Source organism: Candoia aspera, chromosome 3 (genome assembly GCF_035149785.1).
Source record: "Candoia aspera isolate rCanAsp1 chromosome 3, rCanAsp1.hap2, whole genome shotgun sequence".
In the NCBI taxonomy this organism is placed as follows: domain Eukaryota; kingdom Metazoa; phylum Chordata; class Lepidosauria; order Squamata; family Boidae; genus Candoia; species Candoia aspera.
Genome location: NC_086155.1, coordinates 94,551,800 through 94,568,945, shown reverse-complemented (window position 1 = coordinate 94,568,945; position 17,146 = coordinate 94,551,800). Strand labels below are relative to the sequence as shown.

At 38.8% G+C, this 17,146-nt stretch overlaps 1 protein-coding gene across 1 annotated transcript in view; it reads right to left on the bottom strand.

Annotated features, from left to right (window-relative positions):
• DENND1B (DENN domain containing 1B) overlaps positions 1-17,146 on the bottom strand; it is a 200,761-nt gene that overhangs the window by 44,403 nt on the left and 139,212 nt on the right. The window contains exon 12 of the mRNA XM_063298387.1: positions 16,954-17,055. Coding sequence (XP_063154457.1) covers positions 16,954-17,055 — 102 coding nt within the window. The remainder of the gene's footprint in view (positions 1-16,953; positions 17,056-17,146) is intronic.

Here is a 17,146-nt window from a genome sequence, read left to right as displayed (position 1 = left end):
GTCACTGTGATATGATCAAAGAGAGAGGCCCCCATTGGGTCTAATTATAACTATAGTTTTGGAAAAGAATTATTGAGTTATGATGTTCATAATCTATGCAGAAAGGCCTTTACGGTATAGGTCCTCTCCCTATAGTTGTGATCTTTTCCATTTATATTCAAGCCCCACAGATTCAGATAAAAGTTGAGAGTCTGATTCATTTAGACCATGGAGAGACTATACCAATATCCATATAAGATTAACCACTCCCACAACAAAAATGTAACCTATTTTTTTAAAAAAAGTTAAGTTTGAAGTTTATAAAATAATTGATGCACTCCATGTTTTTATAAAATATACATGCAGCTCTGTACCATATACAGTCTTTGAAGGGAAGCAAGGTATCATAGTAACAGCAATTATATATAATGAAGAGGGAACCTGTGGAATTTTTAGAAAACTGTTAACTCTGTTTCTATAAGGTAATTATTGGAAAAACATAAAAGTAATAATCTTAAGCGTTTTTTTAGGAATAAGCTTCATTGAATTCAAAAGGTCTTACCTCCAGTAAAAAAGGAATGGATCGTGGTACAAATGAACACTATCATGTTATCTGCTGTTTTCTCTCAGATTAACAATGTTTTAAATTAACTTCAGGGGAGACTAATGCATAGCGGAGGTGTGAAAAACATTTTGTGTTGTTTTTTTAACAATTCATTTAAATCTAAGAGACAGTTTGCTATTGAAAAGATACATGCCTGACTCACATACTAACTGTAAGATGGCATCAACTGCTCTTGTATTGGGTTCTCATTCCTCCGTGTCTTGTATCAGAAGACAGACACATACACACACACACACACACACACACACAAGACTAGGAAGTTGTCGTATCTGACATTATTGTGAAAGGTTAAAATGCTAAGTCAGTAACTAGTAAATAGGATAGAGCACTGAAATTAACCTTCAGCCCCCACTGATAGAGTGAATGCTGCTATTCATTATTGTAGGTACACCCATGTATTATCAGGTACCCCCCTCCTTTTAAAAGGAGTGGAGAGAGATATAGTTAAACAGAGTAGAGAGCAGTACAATAGAAATCTTCACAACTAACTGCGTTCATTAGATCAACCATGGCCACAACTTCTACAGCAAGATGCATGGTGCTTGCCTCTAAACATTCAAATGAATACAAGGGGGATCTGCCACCACGATAGAGCCCCAACTCCACACTACACCTAGAAAATGAGATTTCAGTGGCTAGACTTGTTGAATACTACTAATAATAAAATAAAAGTGTTTGGATTTGCTGAAAATTAAAAGAGTGATCTTTATGGCATAATAAAAGAACAGGCATCGATATTTGTAAGGCAACGGATATGTTTTGGTCTGTTTTAAAGAAAGAACTGCTGTTAATATGTGCTTCATATAATCATCTTACTAAACCCATCCCTTCTAAATCAGGTGTTAAATAGAGACACAAAAACATTCATTCATTCACTGATATATACATTTTTGGAGCAATTTAAATAATTCAAATTACAGAGAACATTTTGAGAAATGGTAAACTTTTTGTTTTTGCTTTTTAAAAATGCTAATACATTCTACGTTCTGTCTCTCCTCTTCCTTTTGGTGACTACCGACTAGCATCTTCCACTCTTACCTACCAGCTGTTTGTTTGAAATGAATACCTTTCCACTTACTAGAATCTCAAGAAATTGATCACTGGGACACAAGTGCAATCATCGCAGGTCATCTACAGCAGTATGTCTTTGAAATACATTCAACAATGGTAAAAGTTCTAGAATACAGAAGCGATGTTCTGAAAGGTCTAAAGGATCTATTACTCTAGGTCTGAAAGAACTGTATTAATTACTATTTAATTCCAGTTTAAAATCTCAGTTTTGTTTTGGCTTTTTTATTCTAAAATCTGTATTGTAGTACAACCTGGATATCTGAAGGAACATTTGAGCCTATGCTTGCCTGCCCAAATTCCAATGTGATTTAAGATTTTCTGGAAAGACTCTTTTAAGGATCACCATGACACATGAATTATTAATTCCAGAAGTTTCTTTTCTATTTGATACCCTCTAAAGAACTTCAACCAGAAAGGGTTTGTCAAAAAAGTTTCCTTTTAGAGAAAGTGTCTAGTATTTCCTTTTTAAAAGATTTTAGACTGACCTGAATTTAGTGAGGATTTCATGTTCATCAGGTTTTACTTTATTTATCTTTTTATGATGGGATGTAAACTGTAAGCCTGTTTGAAAGTTAATTATAATAAAAATATCACAAGGCATAATATGTAAATATTCTATGAGAATATACTTTTAGACTTTCTTCTGGGCACTGTGAATGAAACATTAAATAATATTGAATAAATGATTGCTTGTCTGAAACCAGCAATCTTCAATCTTCTTTTTTCAGAGATGCTTTTCTTATATGTACCAACAACTCTGAACATTATAGCCTCATTTGAGGTTTTCAAATGTTCTGCTTTCAGGACAGTATTATTTGACACAGTATTACTCAGCTGTTCTGTTTAAGGATACAATGAAGATGTGAGGGATCAAATTAGGATAATCATGTCAGCTTCAACTTTTTTTTTCTGCCATTACCGAGAATTCTGCCACGACTGAAGAACTCTGAAGAAGCACCAGTCCTTCTCAACTGAAATTCCATGGAACCCTAGGGTTCCACAAGAAGTCACTAGAGGTTCTGCACGAGATCATGATTTTTTAAAAATTCATTTTTTGAACTATGTGCACTGCGCAATGCTCGCACTCACAATGGACATTTTTACATGCCACAACTCAGCTGCCAGCTTTCTGCTCTGCTACTGTTGTAAATGTAAAACATGGATTGTGTAGGTTGGAAGTGAACTGAGTGAATTGTATTGTGAAGTTTTTGTTTTTGTTTTGCAATTTTTATGCAGGGGTTCCCCAAGAACTGAAAATTATTTCAAGGGTTCCTTCAGAGTAAAAAGGTGAGGAAAGGCTGCCCTAGATGCTTCTAATGTGATTTGGAAAATAGTTATTAATGGAAACTTTGGAAAATTTATCTGCTAAGATGCTTGTGATGCCGATATGTTGGAGCATATAGCACTGCTATTCCGTTCATAATCTATTCATATCTAAGCTCCATTTCAAATGCTAGTAAGCATCTTAAAATTATTCAGGGCCAGGTTATCTGACTTATATAATTGGCATCGTAGAGGCCACACTTGCAGGAATGCAGTAGCGTCCATCGGTGGTAGCTTCATACTTTAAACTCTCTTTCAGAAGAAATATTTATGATGTAATCTAGATTCTGTTTTAGACTGATTTATCAAGTTAAGCCTGATTTATAATGAAAAAAATAATGAGGACAACAAATCAATGGAAAGAACAAGACATTTATTTAAGAAAATAAGGTAAACTTTTATGAAAAAATGGGCACAAAAAGACAAAGGTCAACTGAAGAACGAAGATATAAAAAAAAGAGATGTGATGACTGTACAGAAGAGCTGTACCCCGCCCCAAATCCAAAAATCAGTGATACATAACAAAGATAATTGAAGTAAACCAGATATCCTAGGAAGTGAAATAGCCCCTGGAAAATATGGCAAAAACAAAACTGCTGACATTGATGAGCTGCTAGAGAATTGTAAAATCTTATAAGATGATGACGTTAAAGTTCTCCTGGCAGTTAATAAGCTAATATATAAAAAGTAATAATGGCCAAGGACTGGAAAAGATTAATTTACATTCCAATACCACAAAGGGTAGTATCCAGGAATGCTCACACAATAGATGAACTGCACTTATCTCACACCTGAGTATGAAAATATTCTAGATTTTGAAATCAAAAGATTCAACGATATGTGGAACAAGAACTGCCCGATGTACAAGCTGGATCAAAAGAGGCAAAGGCACTCAAGACCATATTGCTAACATCTGATGAATGATGGATGTTAGCAAAGGAGTTCCAAAATGATGTTTATTTTTAGTTTGCCTTTTGATTGTCCAGACCACAATAAACTGTCAATAGCCCTTAAAGCAGGAGTGCACTCCCTATTAAATAATATGTATGATGCCAGGAATCAACAGAATGGAATATGGAGCACCTTAATTACGTCAAAAACTCAGAAAAGAGTGTGTCGAAGTTATATATTGCCACCAAATGTTTAATTTATATGCAGAATATATCTTGAGAGATGCTGGAGTAGAAGAAACAGAAACTGGAATTAAAATCACTGGGAGAAATATTTTAAAAAAAACTCAGTTACACTGAAAAAAACACTTGAGGGGCTGAAAACAATAATGAAGGTGAAAGAAAAAAGCCAGGCTGATCAAAAGTTTAAAAAAAAAACAACCCAACAACCTAAGATTATGTCAATAGCAAATACCATCCCAAAGTATGTAAACAGTGAAGATGCTGAAATAGTAAGAAACTTATTTTTCTGGGCTCAAGTATTTAGCAGGATGATGATTGTGGTAATGAAATAAAGAATATCTGCTACTTGGGAAAAAGACTATGACAACATATTAAACTGCAGAGACATCACACGGAATACAAAGATAAGGTTAAGGACATGATTTTCTGAGCTGTAATATACAGCTGTGAAAACTGGATCACCAGTTGAATGAAGAAAAATTTATGCCTTTGAAATATGGTGTTGGAAAAAAAAACTGCTGAAAATATCTTGGACCACAAGAAGAACAGATACCAGGTGAAGTGAACCAGACTGCTCACTGGAAACACTAATAATGAAGCTAAAGCATTGGACATAAAATGCCAATGACAGAATCACTGTAGAAAACTTTGATGTTTGGAAAAATGGAAAACAATTGAAAAAAAGCTTGACAGAAGGCAGGGCAGCTAGATACTGTTACTGATGGCAAAGATAAACAATGAGAGTCCGAAAAAGTAGTTATTGATAGATAATCATGGTGGTGTGTGCCTGGCAATGAAGATCTGAAATTAATTGCAGTACTGACAAAGCTTTTTAAATTTTGTTACTGGAATGTATTACTTACATTTTTCAAAATACAATGTTTAAAGTGCTATGCCCTGGAAGGTAACATATGAATATTTAAATAAATGAATAAGATAAATTCAATATATAGTATTAAATATGACTACTTCTATCGTACAAGTTTATGTATTATTATTATTATATATATATATATATATATATATATCTTCAAGAATAAACTTTTGATAATTTGTACTATTTCTAATTGCATTATACCTCTTTGAAGGTAAAAGGAAGATATATTAGCAATAGAGGACTAAAATATGTATTTGCGCATTAAATAAGTTGTATTTTTTTTCAATGAAAGAAGACTAATAAAAAAGCAAGGAAAAAGGAAAGAAAATGGAAAAGAACTGAAAATTGAAAGATATGGGCAGGTGGAAAAGTTGCTAGCACAGAAGTAAGTAATATAGTCAGCATAGTAGTAATATATTTTATAGCTGTAACAAATCTAACTTCATTTCCTCTCAGATAACGAAATCTTAACCAAATAATGATTGTGGCTTCAGTCAGTAAAAACCCTTATCTTTTCTATGACATTAGTTCGGCATACCAATACAACTCAACTAACAAATTATTCTTAAATTAAATAAATAATTTAAACATTACTCTTTATTAATATTTTATTTATTAAAGAACTTTAGATAATGCTCTTATAGTATATAACCATAATAAGAGAGCAATAAATGTTGACTATCAGACAGCACTGGCAAGAAAAAAAGACAGGAAACTTCCAAATAAATCCCTACCCCTTCACCACTACTTAAATGTATATTTTAAGACTCTGAACATTTTTTGCTTATTAAATGGAAAACAACCAGGTCTTTTGACCTTGGCACATTTCAGTATCCACCATCTGTTTATCTAGAAACAAGTTTATAATGGGATACCAAACCTGAAAGATTTTGGTGAAATACTGATAAAACAACCAAAGAACAGCATTATTATGAAAACACAGACTTCTGTCCAAAGGATGTTTGGACTGACTGTTCCTCACAGGATCACATTCCTTCAAAAGGAGCAGGAATTCATTTATGAACTCTTACCTTGCTCCTGAAGAAAGAAATGGCAGCAATAATCAAAATCGTCTAGAAACATTTGTCTAATAAAATGGAAATCATCTTAAATATATCAGAATTAGCCACCATTATTTATGCTTGTCAGGCTTTAGAATAGTTATTATAATATGCTCTATGTAGTGCTACCTTTGATCATTCCATAGGTTTGGCTGGTGCATAACTATATAGGCCAGTTGCTGCTATGCTCTGGCCATGGAAAATGCATTATATTTATTTATTTATCTGTAACGGTTGCCTAATCCCAAATACTCAGTCTCACAAGCTCGGGCTTAAAGATAACTGATTTATTAAAGGAATAGTATGCAAATACAGAGAAAGCTGAGAATGAGCAAAAGCGCGCCAAATACAAACTTAAAAGCCTTGCCTGTGAGCAAGTTCCGCCCCATCCCTCGTCAGGGCGCTCCCCCTCCCAGGTGCTAGGAGCCGTTAGACGCGCCTGGGAAAGTAACCTTGAGCAGGAGCGCAAACCCAAACATACATTCCAAGCCCTCAAAACAACGGAGGGCGAGGGAATGGAAAAATCCGGGTGAAGGAACACGGAACAGAAGATGACATGTGAAACGTTACAATGTTAACAGCACATTGAAATGGGTAACATGACATATTGCCCCCCCCAAATGAAGGCTATGGAGCAGGTTTGTCAGGATAGGCAGAGTGAAATTGGGCTACCAAACGAGGGGAAAGCACGTCTGGAGCAGCAACCCATTCAGGATGAGGGAAATGTTTCCAGCGGACGAGGTATTGCAAAGTGGAGCGCTGGCGTCGGGAGTCCAGGATGGATGTCACCTCGAAGTGTTGCTGGTTGTCAATCATGAGCGGAGGTGGCAGAATGGGTTGGGGATGCCAGCGGTCCGACGGCAGGTAGGGCTTGAGTAAACTACAATGGAAAACAGGATGTAAACGTTTAAGGTTGTGAGGCAAAGCAAGTTTAAACGTAACAGGGTTAATTTGGGCGATAATTGGAAAAGGTCCCACGAACTTAGGGCCAAGTTTCTTGGAGGGCTGTGGGGATTTGAGAAACTTAGTTGATAAGTAGACTTTATCTCCGACAGTAAAAGATGGCTCTGGGGAACGCTTTGCATCGGCATGGCGTTTATAAGTAGCCTGGGCATGGAGGAGAGCTTGTTGAATATTAAGCCATGAGTGCTTGAGAGAGTCAGCCCAGTCAGTAAGGGAAGCTGGCAGCGGTTGTGGATGGGGAAGTTCAGGAATAGGAACAAAATCTCGCCCAAAAACTGTTTTAAAAGGAACTTGACCAGTGCTTTGATGAACGGCATTGTTGTAGGCGACCTCTGCAAATGGGAGTAGGTCGACCCAATTATCCTGTTGGTAGTTAACAAAAGCCCTGAGATATTGTTCCAGTGTAGAGTTAACCGCCTCTGTAGATCCGTCCGTTTCCGGATGCCACGCGGTGGAAAGTGACTGTTTGGTGCCCAGAAGTTTCAAAAATGCCCGCCAGAATTGTGATGTAAATTGTGTGCCTCTGTCACTCACCAAACGGGCGGGGATACCGTGGAGGCGGTACACGTGGATGAGGAAGAGGCGGGCCAGCTGTTGTGCGGTGGGGATAGAAGCGCATGGGATGAAGTGAGCTTGCTTGGAGAAAAAGTCTTTGACCACCCAAATGACAGTTTTGCGTTGACTAGGGGGTAGATCAACGATAAAGTCCATGGAAATGTCCTGCCAGGGGACAGATGGGGTGGCGACGGGTTGAAGGAGACCTTGAGGTTTGCCTGTTTTGCGCTTTGTTGCTGCACACACAGGGCAAGCAGTAACATATGCTTTTAGGTCTTTGAGTAAGGTTGGCCACCAGAATTGTCGGCGAACAAGGTGAAGAGTTTTTAAATAGCCAAAATGTCCAGCCAGCTTGTCATCGTGGCAGCGCTGGAGTATGGTTTTTCGCATAGCATCGGGTACATAAAGGCGATCGTTGTGCCAGGCGAGATCGTCAGTGAAAGTTAGATTGTCTCTATTGGTTTGTAACCAAGTATCTGTTTTAAGGTGGAAAAGCAACTGTTGTTGCAAATCAGATGGAATTGACAAGCGCGGCAAGCGGCTGGAAGGCAGAGCGGCTGGAGGTTGTGTTGATTGCGCTCGGGTCTGGCTGCGAGTCACCGCTGCCAAACTTAATTGTTTATCGGTCCAGACGGTGCCTTGGACCGTTGGCCCTGGGCCAGCATCTTGGGGTCTGCGGGAGAGTGCATCAGCCAAAAAGTTTTTCTTGCCTGGTATGAATTTAAGGGTGAAGTCAAAGCGGCTGAAAAACTCAGCCCAGCGCAGCTGTTTGGGACTGAGTTTTCGACTGGTGCTTAGAGCTTCCAGGTTTTTATGATCAGTCCAGATTTCAAAAGGGTTGGAAGTGCCCTCCAATAGGTGTCGCCACGTTTCCAAAGCCATTTTTACAGCAAAAGCCTCTTTTTCCCAAACATGCCATCTCCTCTCAGTTTCAGTGAATTTGCGAGAGAGGTAAGCACAGGGTTTTAAGGCGCCAGAGTGGTCAGATTGTAACAAGATTGCTCCTATGGAGAAATCAGAAGCATCTACTTGTACAACGAAGGGTTTAGAGGGGTCTGGATGCTGTAAAATTGGCTCTGTGGTAAAGATTTGTTTGAGCGCTTCGAACGCCTGCTGACAGGCTGGAGTCCATTTAAGGAGCGCGCCTGGGTTCTTTGAACGTCGCGTATCCCCCTGTCCTTTGGTTTTTAACAGTTCAGTAAGGGGGAGGGCAATTTCAGCAAAATTTTGGGCGAATGCCCGATAAAAATTAGCGAACCCAAGGAAACTTTGTAATTGTCTCCTGGTACGGGGAGGCTCCCATGCCACAATAGCTTCTACTTTTGCAGGGTCCATTTCAATGCCCTTAGCTGAAATTCGATAGCCTAAGTAATCAATTTGTGACTGATGAAAGGCACATTTTGACAGTTTAGCGTACAACTCTGCTTTTTTCAATTTAGCCAGTACCTGACGCACCAAGTGGATATGTTCTGACATGGTTTCAGTATAAATCAATACATCATCCAAATATACCAGTACCCCCTTAAATAGGTGGTCATGCAAGACCTCATTGATTAGTTGCATAAAAACCCCAGGTGCTCCGGATAAACCAAATGGTAAGACTTTGTATTGGAAAGCCCCAAGAGGACAGTTAAATGCTGTTTTCCACTCATCCCCTTCCCTTATGCGAATACGAAAATAAGCTTCTCTCAAATCCAGTTTTGAGAAGATTTTGCCTCTGGCCAGATGTGATAACATATCTTTGATCAGGGGCAAAGGATATTTATTTAATATTGAGACCGCATTGAGCCCGCGGAAATCGGTACAAAGCCGTAATGACCCATCCTTTTTTGGCCTGAATAGGACAGGGGCTCCTACCGGGGAATTAGCAGGCTCAATGAAACCCCTAGCCAGGTTTTTGTCAATGAACTCCCTTAGCGTAGTGAGCTCTTTGGGAGACATGGGGTATATTTTTGGGTGAGGCAATTTTACGTTTGGTAAGAATTCAATGGCACAGTTCATTTTTCGGTGGGGTGGCAAGCGATCTGCTTCCTTTTCCCCAAATACCTCAGCAAAATCCTGATACTGATTGGGTAATCCCTCAAGAGGTTGAAGCGTTTGCACAGTAGTATACGCTACCCCTCCACCCTCCATGTCTTCCAGTAGGTCCTTTTCGGGTACGTTGTAAAATCCATCCGCAAAAGTCACAGTTCTATGTAGCCAGTTGATAAAAGGGTTTTGTTGCACAAACCAGGGCATCCCCAAGATAACCAGAGGGCCCCCCACTGGAGCTACAACAAATGGCAGCTTTTCCTGATGGGAGCCCATCTGCAAGGCTACCAGTCCCGTGGAATGATTGACTGCTTTCCCTCCCGCCATAGTTCCATCCAATTGGGTGAAGATCATAGGTCTTGGCAAAGGAAACGTGGGCAGTTCCAGAGCCGCTACGACATCAGGGTGCATAAGGGAATGGGAGCAGCCCGAGTCTAGCATGGCCCAAACTTCCACAGTTTTGGTTTTTGAGCCCAGTTTAACTTTAACAGTCAGTGTGGGGAAATTTCCACTCACCGAATTGTGGTTACGCCCGGTTTCTTCCACCTGCCCTAGGGCGCCCTTCAGGGCAGGTGGTAGGCTTTTCCCGCCGGCTGCTCGAATTGCAACTCTTCTTCCTCTTCTCCGAAGGGTAGTTCTGGGGGGTCCAGTTCTGCGACAGCCGCTTTCAGTTTCCGCGGTAGAGTAGGCGCAGGCGACTTTATTGCAGGTTTCGTCTGTCGTTCCTCTGGACGACGTCTGGGGCACGATGTGGCTCGATGCCCTTCTTTCCCACATTTCAGGCACTGACCTTTGGAGAATCATCATTCCCTTTCTTCTTCCCAGGTTTTCGGTTTGGGGCGGCTGGCAAGCCCAGATGTACGCGCTCCTCTAGCAAGACGAGATTGTATAAGCTCTTTGGTATGGGCATAGGTTTGCAGGGCATTTTCTGCGCTGCCCGCCAACTGAATCCACCCGTACAGCGTTTTAGGATCATCTCTTCCTAGTGCCCAGCGAAGGATTTCTGGTTCTAGCCCCTGCTTAAACATTTCAATTAAAGTTGGCTCAGACCAGTCTTCTACTTTCCCTGACAAAGCTTTAAATTCCAGCGCATAATTGGCAACTGAGAGGGACCCTTGGTAGAGTTTCCTCAGGGCGTTTTTAGCTGTTTCTTGGGCTAGAGGGTCTTCGAAATGCTGTTTAAGTGCCCACAAAAAGTCATCGAAGTCCTCTAACTCAGTTGCCTCAGCCTGGCACAGTTGTACATACCAATCAGCTGCCCTTCCTCTCAGTTTGTTGGCAATGAAATTGATTTTGCCATGTTCTGACCGAAAGTTCCGGCCCCAATCTTCCATATAATGCTTGGCATTAGTGATAAAGAAGGAGAGCGTAGTGGGATCCCCATCGAACTTCACCCCAAATGGTGGGAAGTTTCTTGCCGGCTCAGCTGGCTGTGGCGGTTCCGCGAATGTCAGCGTACGCCGAGCCCCCATGGGTGGCCGATCCCTAGGAGGTCTTGCCTCTCGCCCCCCCGCCTGACGGGCTGATCGAGTCTTGCTTCTCCCCCTGGATGGCAGGGTGCTATGCCTGGGGTACAGTGACGGCTCTTCCTCCCAATCCTCCGGGGTGGGCTCTGCATCTCTGGGGAGATCCTTAAGGATTGTCACTATTAGATCCATTTTGTCCTCCAACGCCCTCATACGAGCAGGAGTGACCGGTTCTTCCAGGGGTTGGTTGGTTACCACCACCCTCGGTGACAGGGGAATTTCGGGCTCCCAGGATAGTTGTGGAGACCCCCTCCCCGGTGCTCTTTCCATTACAATTTTATGTTCACTCCTGAGGCTCTCCTGCATGGATATCAGCAATTCATCTAATTGGGCATCCCGCATCTCCCGACGTGCTGCTCTTTGCGCTCTCGAGGTTAGAGCTGGCCAGATCCTTGCCGCCTCCCGCTCTTCCTCGCTCCCATCACTTGCGCGAAGCTGATGTTCGGTCATCGCTAGCGTTCCCTCTTATCCAGCGATTGGATGGGGCTAGCGGAAAATGGTTGAAATGATTCTCAGCTTTATGTAACGGTTGCCTAATCCCAAATACTCAGTCTCACAAGCTCGGGCTTAAAGATAACTGATTTATTAAAGGAATAGTATGCAAATACAGAGAAAGCTGAGAATGAGCAAAAGCGCGCCAAATACAAACTTAAAAGCCTTGCCTGTGAGCAAGTTCCGCCCCATCCCTCGTCAGGGCGCTCCCCCTCCCAGGTGCTAGGAGCCGTTAGACGCGCCTGGGAAAGTAACCTTGAGCAGGAGCGCAAACCCAAACATACATTCCAAGCCCTCAAAACAACGGAGGGCGAGGGAATGGAAAAATCCGGGTGAAGGAACACGGAACAGAAGATGACATGTGAAACGTTACAATGTTAACAGCACATTGAAATGGGTAACATGACATTATCTATCTATCCATCCATCCATCTATCCAATTTTATCACCGCTCATCTCCCTCCCAAGGAAGTTTATTTATGCAGGTTTAATGCATTGGTTACTTACTAGTTTTTGTACTCAATTTAAGACACCAGGTATTAGCTTTAAGCTACTATGGATACTAGACACAAAACACCTTATGGAAAAGATAGGGTGATATTTGAAGATGGTAGGTGTATTTGAAGTGCTGAGAGCCTGTTGCTCACATAGAATGTCATGAGCACTGATGGTGAGCAGGAGGTGGCCCCTATCCAGGGGGGAAAACACATGCATAGTAGAGAGAATTTGAGCTGTCATTCAAAGAGACACAGAACAGACCCGCCTTGACTTTTGGGGTTTATCTGTACAGGTTTTCTCACGCTTCTTCAGTTTGGTAGGATTTTCTGTCTACTGTAGCAGTAATAAAACACTAGAGACTTATTTGTCTCGGAGTGGTTCCTGCTTGTCAGGACATAGAATGATTATGAAAGAGCTTGCACATTTACAAAAAGGTTACCAGTAAAAAAAATTGATTTACCCAAATTCACGAAGTTTCTTCCCCACCTACCCCTCTCTTCTACTCTGAAGTAAAAACACGGCCCTGTACAAAAAACAAGGTCCTCCACCCTCCTCCCCCCAAAAAACTCCTACATAGCTGGTGGAAGAGCAGGTCTTCAAAAATTAGGCCACAGACATTAAAAGCAAAAAGTCCCACCTTATAGTATAATACTGTACAATATAATCAGGACAACCATATGCTTTGGTTGCAGCTTCACTTCCCCTGGCCAAGCTTTCTAGGATCTAACCATCTCAGAAGTCTCACAGAGGAAAGAGTGGACAACCTGAAGGCCAGAAGCCCCAACATGCCCACTACTTCTTCCCTTGGCATGTACCACCCTCTCTGATTCATCATTTTTTAATCAAATGGGAAATCAGCATCTATAACATAAAATACCAAGCAATAGGGCCAGCTTCACCCCATGTTTAGAAAAGAAAAAGGGTTGAGGGGGCAGGGTTTGCAAAGTAATGCTTATTTCAGAAATGTGCCACAGAAAAGTTATCCAGAAATGGGAAAAAGGAAGACAAAGACAGGGCTGGAAGAGGTAGTAGGAACAAAAAGACAGGCATTTTATGACTCGCCACACTTGCCATAGCATTACATGATGAAACAACATGCTCTCCTAATGTGCCCAGTAGCCCAAACATTTACAGACAGCAATACTCCCATTCTGTCATTTTCCCTCAGGTAAAAAAAAAAAAAAACACCAGTTGCAGATCCCACGTCTTAATCATTACTAAAGTAGAATCTGCCAGATTGCTGAGTTTTATCTGCAATATGCCCTATTATATCAATATCCTCTAGCAAGCTCACCACACTGACAAAGAATTTTGAGAGTTACAATTATAACACATCTAGAGGATATTAGGCTAAGGAGGCTAATTTAAGGATAAAACATTAACCCAATGGGAGCTTTTCCTGACTGCTTTCCTGATTTTCACTACAAATTCCAATCTGAGAATAAGAAAAACAAAACTGAATTACTAAATTGAACTAAACCTCTGTTTCTAAGGGAGCCACTATTTATGTAAGGGAGACAGCTTGGTCTCTAAAGCATGTGACAAATACACAGTGAAATAATGAATTATAAAAGCTAAGTATACCTGGCAGAAGACAAGAAAAGAGAAAGAGAAACAAAGGATTCCTGAAAAGCCTTATGTTGATTTATTTTTCCAATTTTGAATACCTTAGGAGTAGCGGAACTGCTACTGGCATGGTAGTATTATTAATAGCCAATAAATCTAAACTATTATGTGTAAATATTGGAATGAAGCCATTAAGATTACAACACACCATGAAGCAAAGGGTCCACATGAAACAAAAAAAGACAGGTAATTCAGGACAACTGTGACCACTGACCTTTGAATAGTTAAGACCACTAGTCAATCTAACAAACTAATAGAGTTCACATGCATAGAAAGTCATAAAGCCTGAAAGTATAAATTAAATGTTTTGGTGAATGAGTTAAAAAGGCCTGTTAAGTTTCAGGTAATTATACTGAACTGTTGATTAGACCATGCCAAACAGTAATGTTTTTCAGATTTCAACTGCTAACTTTTTCTGAACATAAAAAAAAAGCCATTCTCAATAAATTAGATGTTGTAACAGGAAACAGCACTGTATTACAAATTTAAAAATCCTGGATTGTTAAATACTGTAACAATAGGAATAAATATCATATAATAATTTAAGTCTTTCTGGTTATACAAAGATGACTTATGAAAGGCATTCAGGAATTTAGGAATGATTCTGAATTCATTTTTGATGCCGGCAGTATATAAAATAAAGCTTCATTTGTCTGCTTGTTTTTTTTCAGCTGTCCGCAGTAACACACTATTTTATCTCTTGTAATGTATTAATAGATATAAAGCACAGTAGATTATATACAACAGACCTAAGACATATGAGATATGATGTACATATGGAAAAGAACTTATTGTGAACTTATACATATGTTCACATATTTTCATCTATTGTACATTAAATAATTACGTAAGTATTTATATTTGATATTTTTTCTCAGTCTTGCTTATTATTGTTTAATATTGTTAAACCCACCATCAAAACTGTTGCCAAATACAGTAAACATTGATATATGTACATAGTATTTATAATGCAGTATCAGCTTTTCTTGGTCTATAAACTAACAAAATTGCAGAGAAGATATAGCAGCTCACTTTCAATCTATGCTTATATGCATTTTTAATTAACAATTGAGATCTACAAAAAAGTCTTGTTAGAACGAAAGCAATCAGGACAGTTAAACATCTGGTAAAACAAATCAACTATAGCATGTTTTACCAGAAGGGAAAAATAAAACTTTATAGTGTATACAAATAATATATTGTTTTATGTTAATATTTTACATGAAACATTCATTTTTGTAAAAGGCCCACTGCCTATTCCATGAAAGAGAAACCCTAATTAATATAAGACATTTGTAGGATTGCATATACAATGAATTCCTAAATAGATCAGTATGTTTTCACTAACAATTTACCCTAATTCAGTGAGGTTTTCTTTTCATGCACAAGATTCTACACCAACCAAAATTAATATATGAGCTGGTTCCTCCAGGTCCAAGGTAAAAGTATCAGAAATCTTTGAATTGGCATTCTATTTAGTCCAGTCTTGCTTAGTAAAAATATTAAAAGGTCAAATATATTTTCTACTAAATATATTTAGGAAATCTGTCAAATCACATTGTCTTTTACAAAAACGGAAGTATCCAAAATAGAAATGCAGCAAACTTGGATAATCACTAGTAGGTTTATGCAAAAATGTGAGCCTCTTCACCCATCATGTGTATAAAAATAGAGAAATCCCTTTTGTGCTCAGAACTCTGTATGCTTGGAAACTACTAAACTATAGCTCTATGGTTTAATTTATTTATATTAATTTATATGGGATATATATAAATGACCATTTCTTCTTAGTGCAAGATCAAAATATATATATTTCAATTAACAAATGCATAATATTTGGGGATTTAAATTTGTTCTGATATAACAACTTCTAGATGTTAATTATAATATCAAAAATGGTTTTAAAAGTGCATCATATAATCAGCTACGTATTACCCATGTTTATTATTTCCTTTTCCAAAGCAAAGTAGTAAAACATTAATCTGAATATTATGTTTTTGTTATATATTTTAAATAATGCATAAGAATAAATGTCTTAATGTAATAGATAAAACAACTTAGATATTAAAATTACTATAAACAGAAATAAGGTTGCTGTCATATTGTCTTGAGTGGTCTATACAAGTATATACGAATGTGTTTGTGTATGTGCTCACATGTATATATATTTCACTTGAGAAATAATGTAATATTATTTCAGTCTTACTTTGAACCATTTGGTATCATCAACATCTACTGAATTCTGTCTCAAAAATAAACAAAATGTGATAGGGAAAAGAGTTCTTTATCAGAACAATGTTGCAGAAGACTAAGAGAAAGTGAAATGCTATTCTGGGGATCTCTATTTGACATGAACTGTACAGTATGTTCTATTATAAGCATCCAGGAAAAAAATCTTCATGAGATCAAAGTCCAAGAGTGGCACTTAATTTATCTTCCTTTACAGACAAAAGACAGTTTTCGTCATTTTCAAAAGGATCCAATGTCTTTTATGACACACAGGGTTTGGAGTTTAATTTACAAATAGAATTATAAGTAAGGCATCTTTGCTCTGCCAAAGCAAATGACAAACAGAGTACGGTTTTCAATTCATGCCATCCTCAGCAGGAAGGAAGAGATTAAAATAAAACTGAAATAATTTAGACAAAACAAATAAATGTTTCAGAAAGTTGAAGGAGATCAAAGTATGCATTTTCTGACCCCACTCTACAAGCATGTCTTATTATATTGACCAATGTCATCAGATCATTAATTAAAAGGAGAAGTGCTGGCAGGTGGCAGAGAACCAGAAGCCGATAATTGGCCCCCTTCTTCTTTTTGCCTTCAAAAACTCCTTTTTTTCCCTTTGCAAGATATGCCACTAGGCAGACAGAAATGCCTACTTTGTAATATAATGATTAAGATGAGATGAAGAGAGTCTTACGTTTAAAGCTGCTATGCCTAATGAATGCAGCTAGCTTTATAATTATGATCTCCCCTTTTCTTTTACAATAAGAAGTATGATGCTCCACTCAACATTTCCTCAACTGTCAAAAGCAAGTAAAAAAAATAAATAAAAAACAAGACACTATTTAATAGGAAATCTATAGTTGATGGCGTAATGCTGTGGGGGAGGTACTTTTTTTTCTACTTAGTATAGCAGGGAAAAGGAGTAATTCAAACAACCAAGAGGATAAAATCAACTTAGACTTACCACTTCACTTGGTAGATTGCTCAGGTCATTAAATGGTGTTTCCAATGTGTTTGTGTCAACATTTAGCATCACCACATCCTCCAGTGATTTACTTTTGACTTTCTGGATAGGGGAAAATATCAGTGCAAGTATCTGAGTGCTTCTCTTCCTTATTTTAATGCAAAAATAATCATGTGCTCAACTTACAAATCTA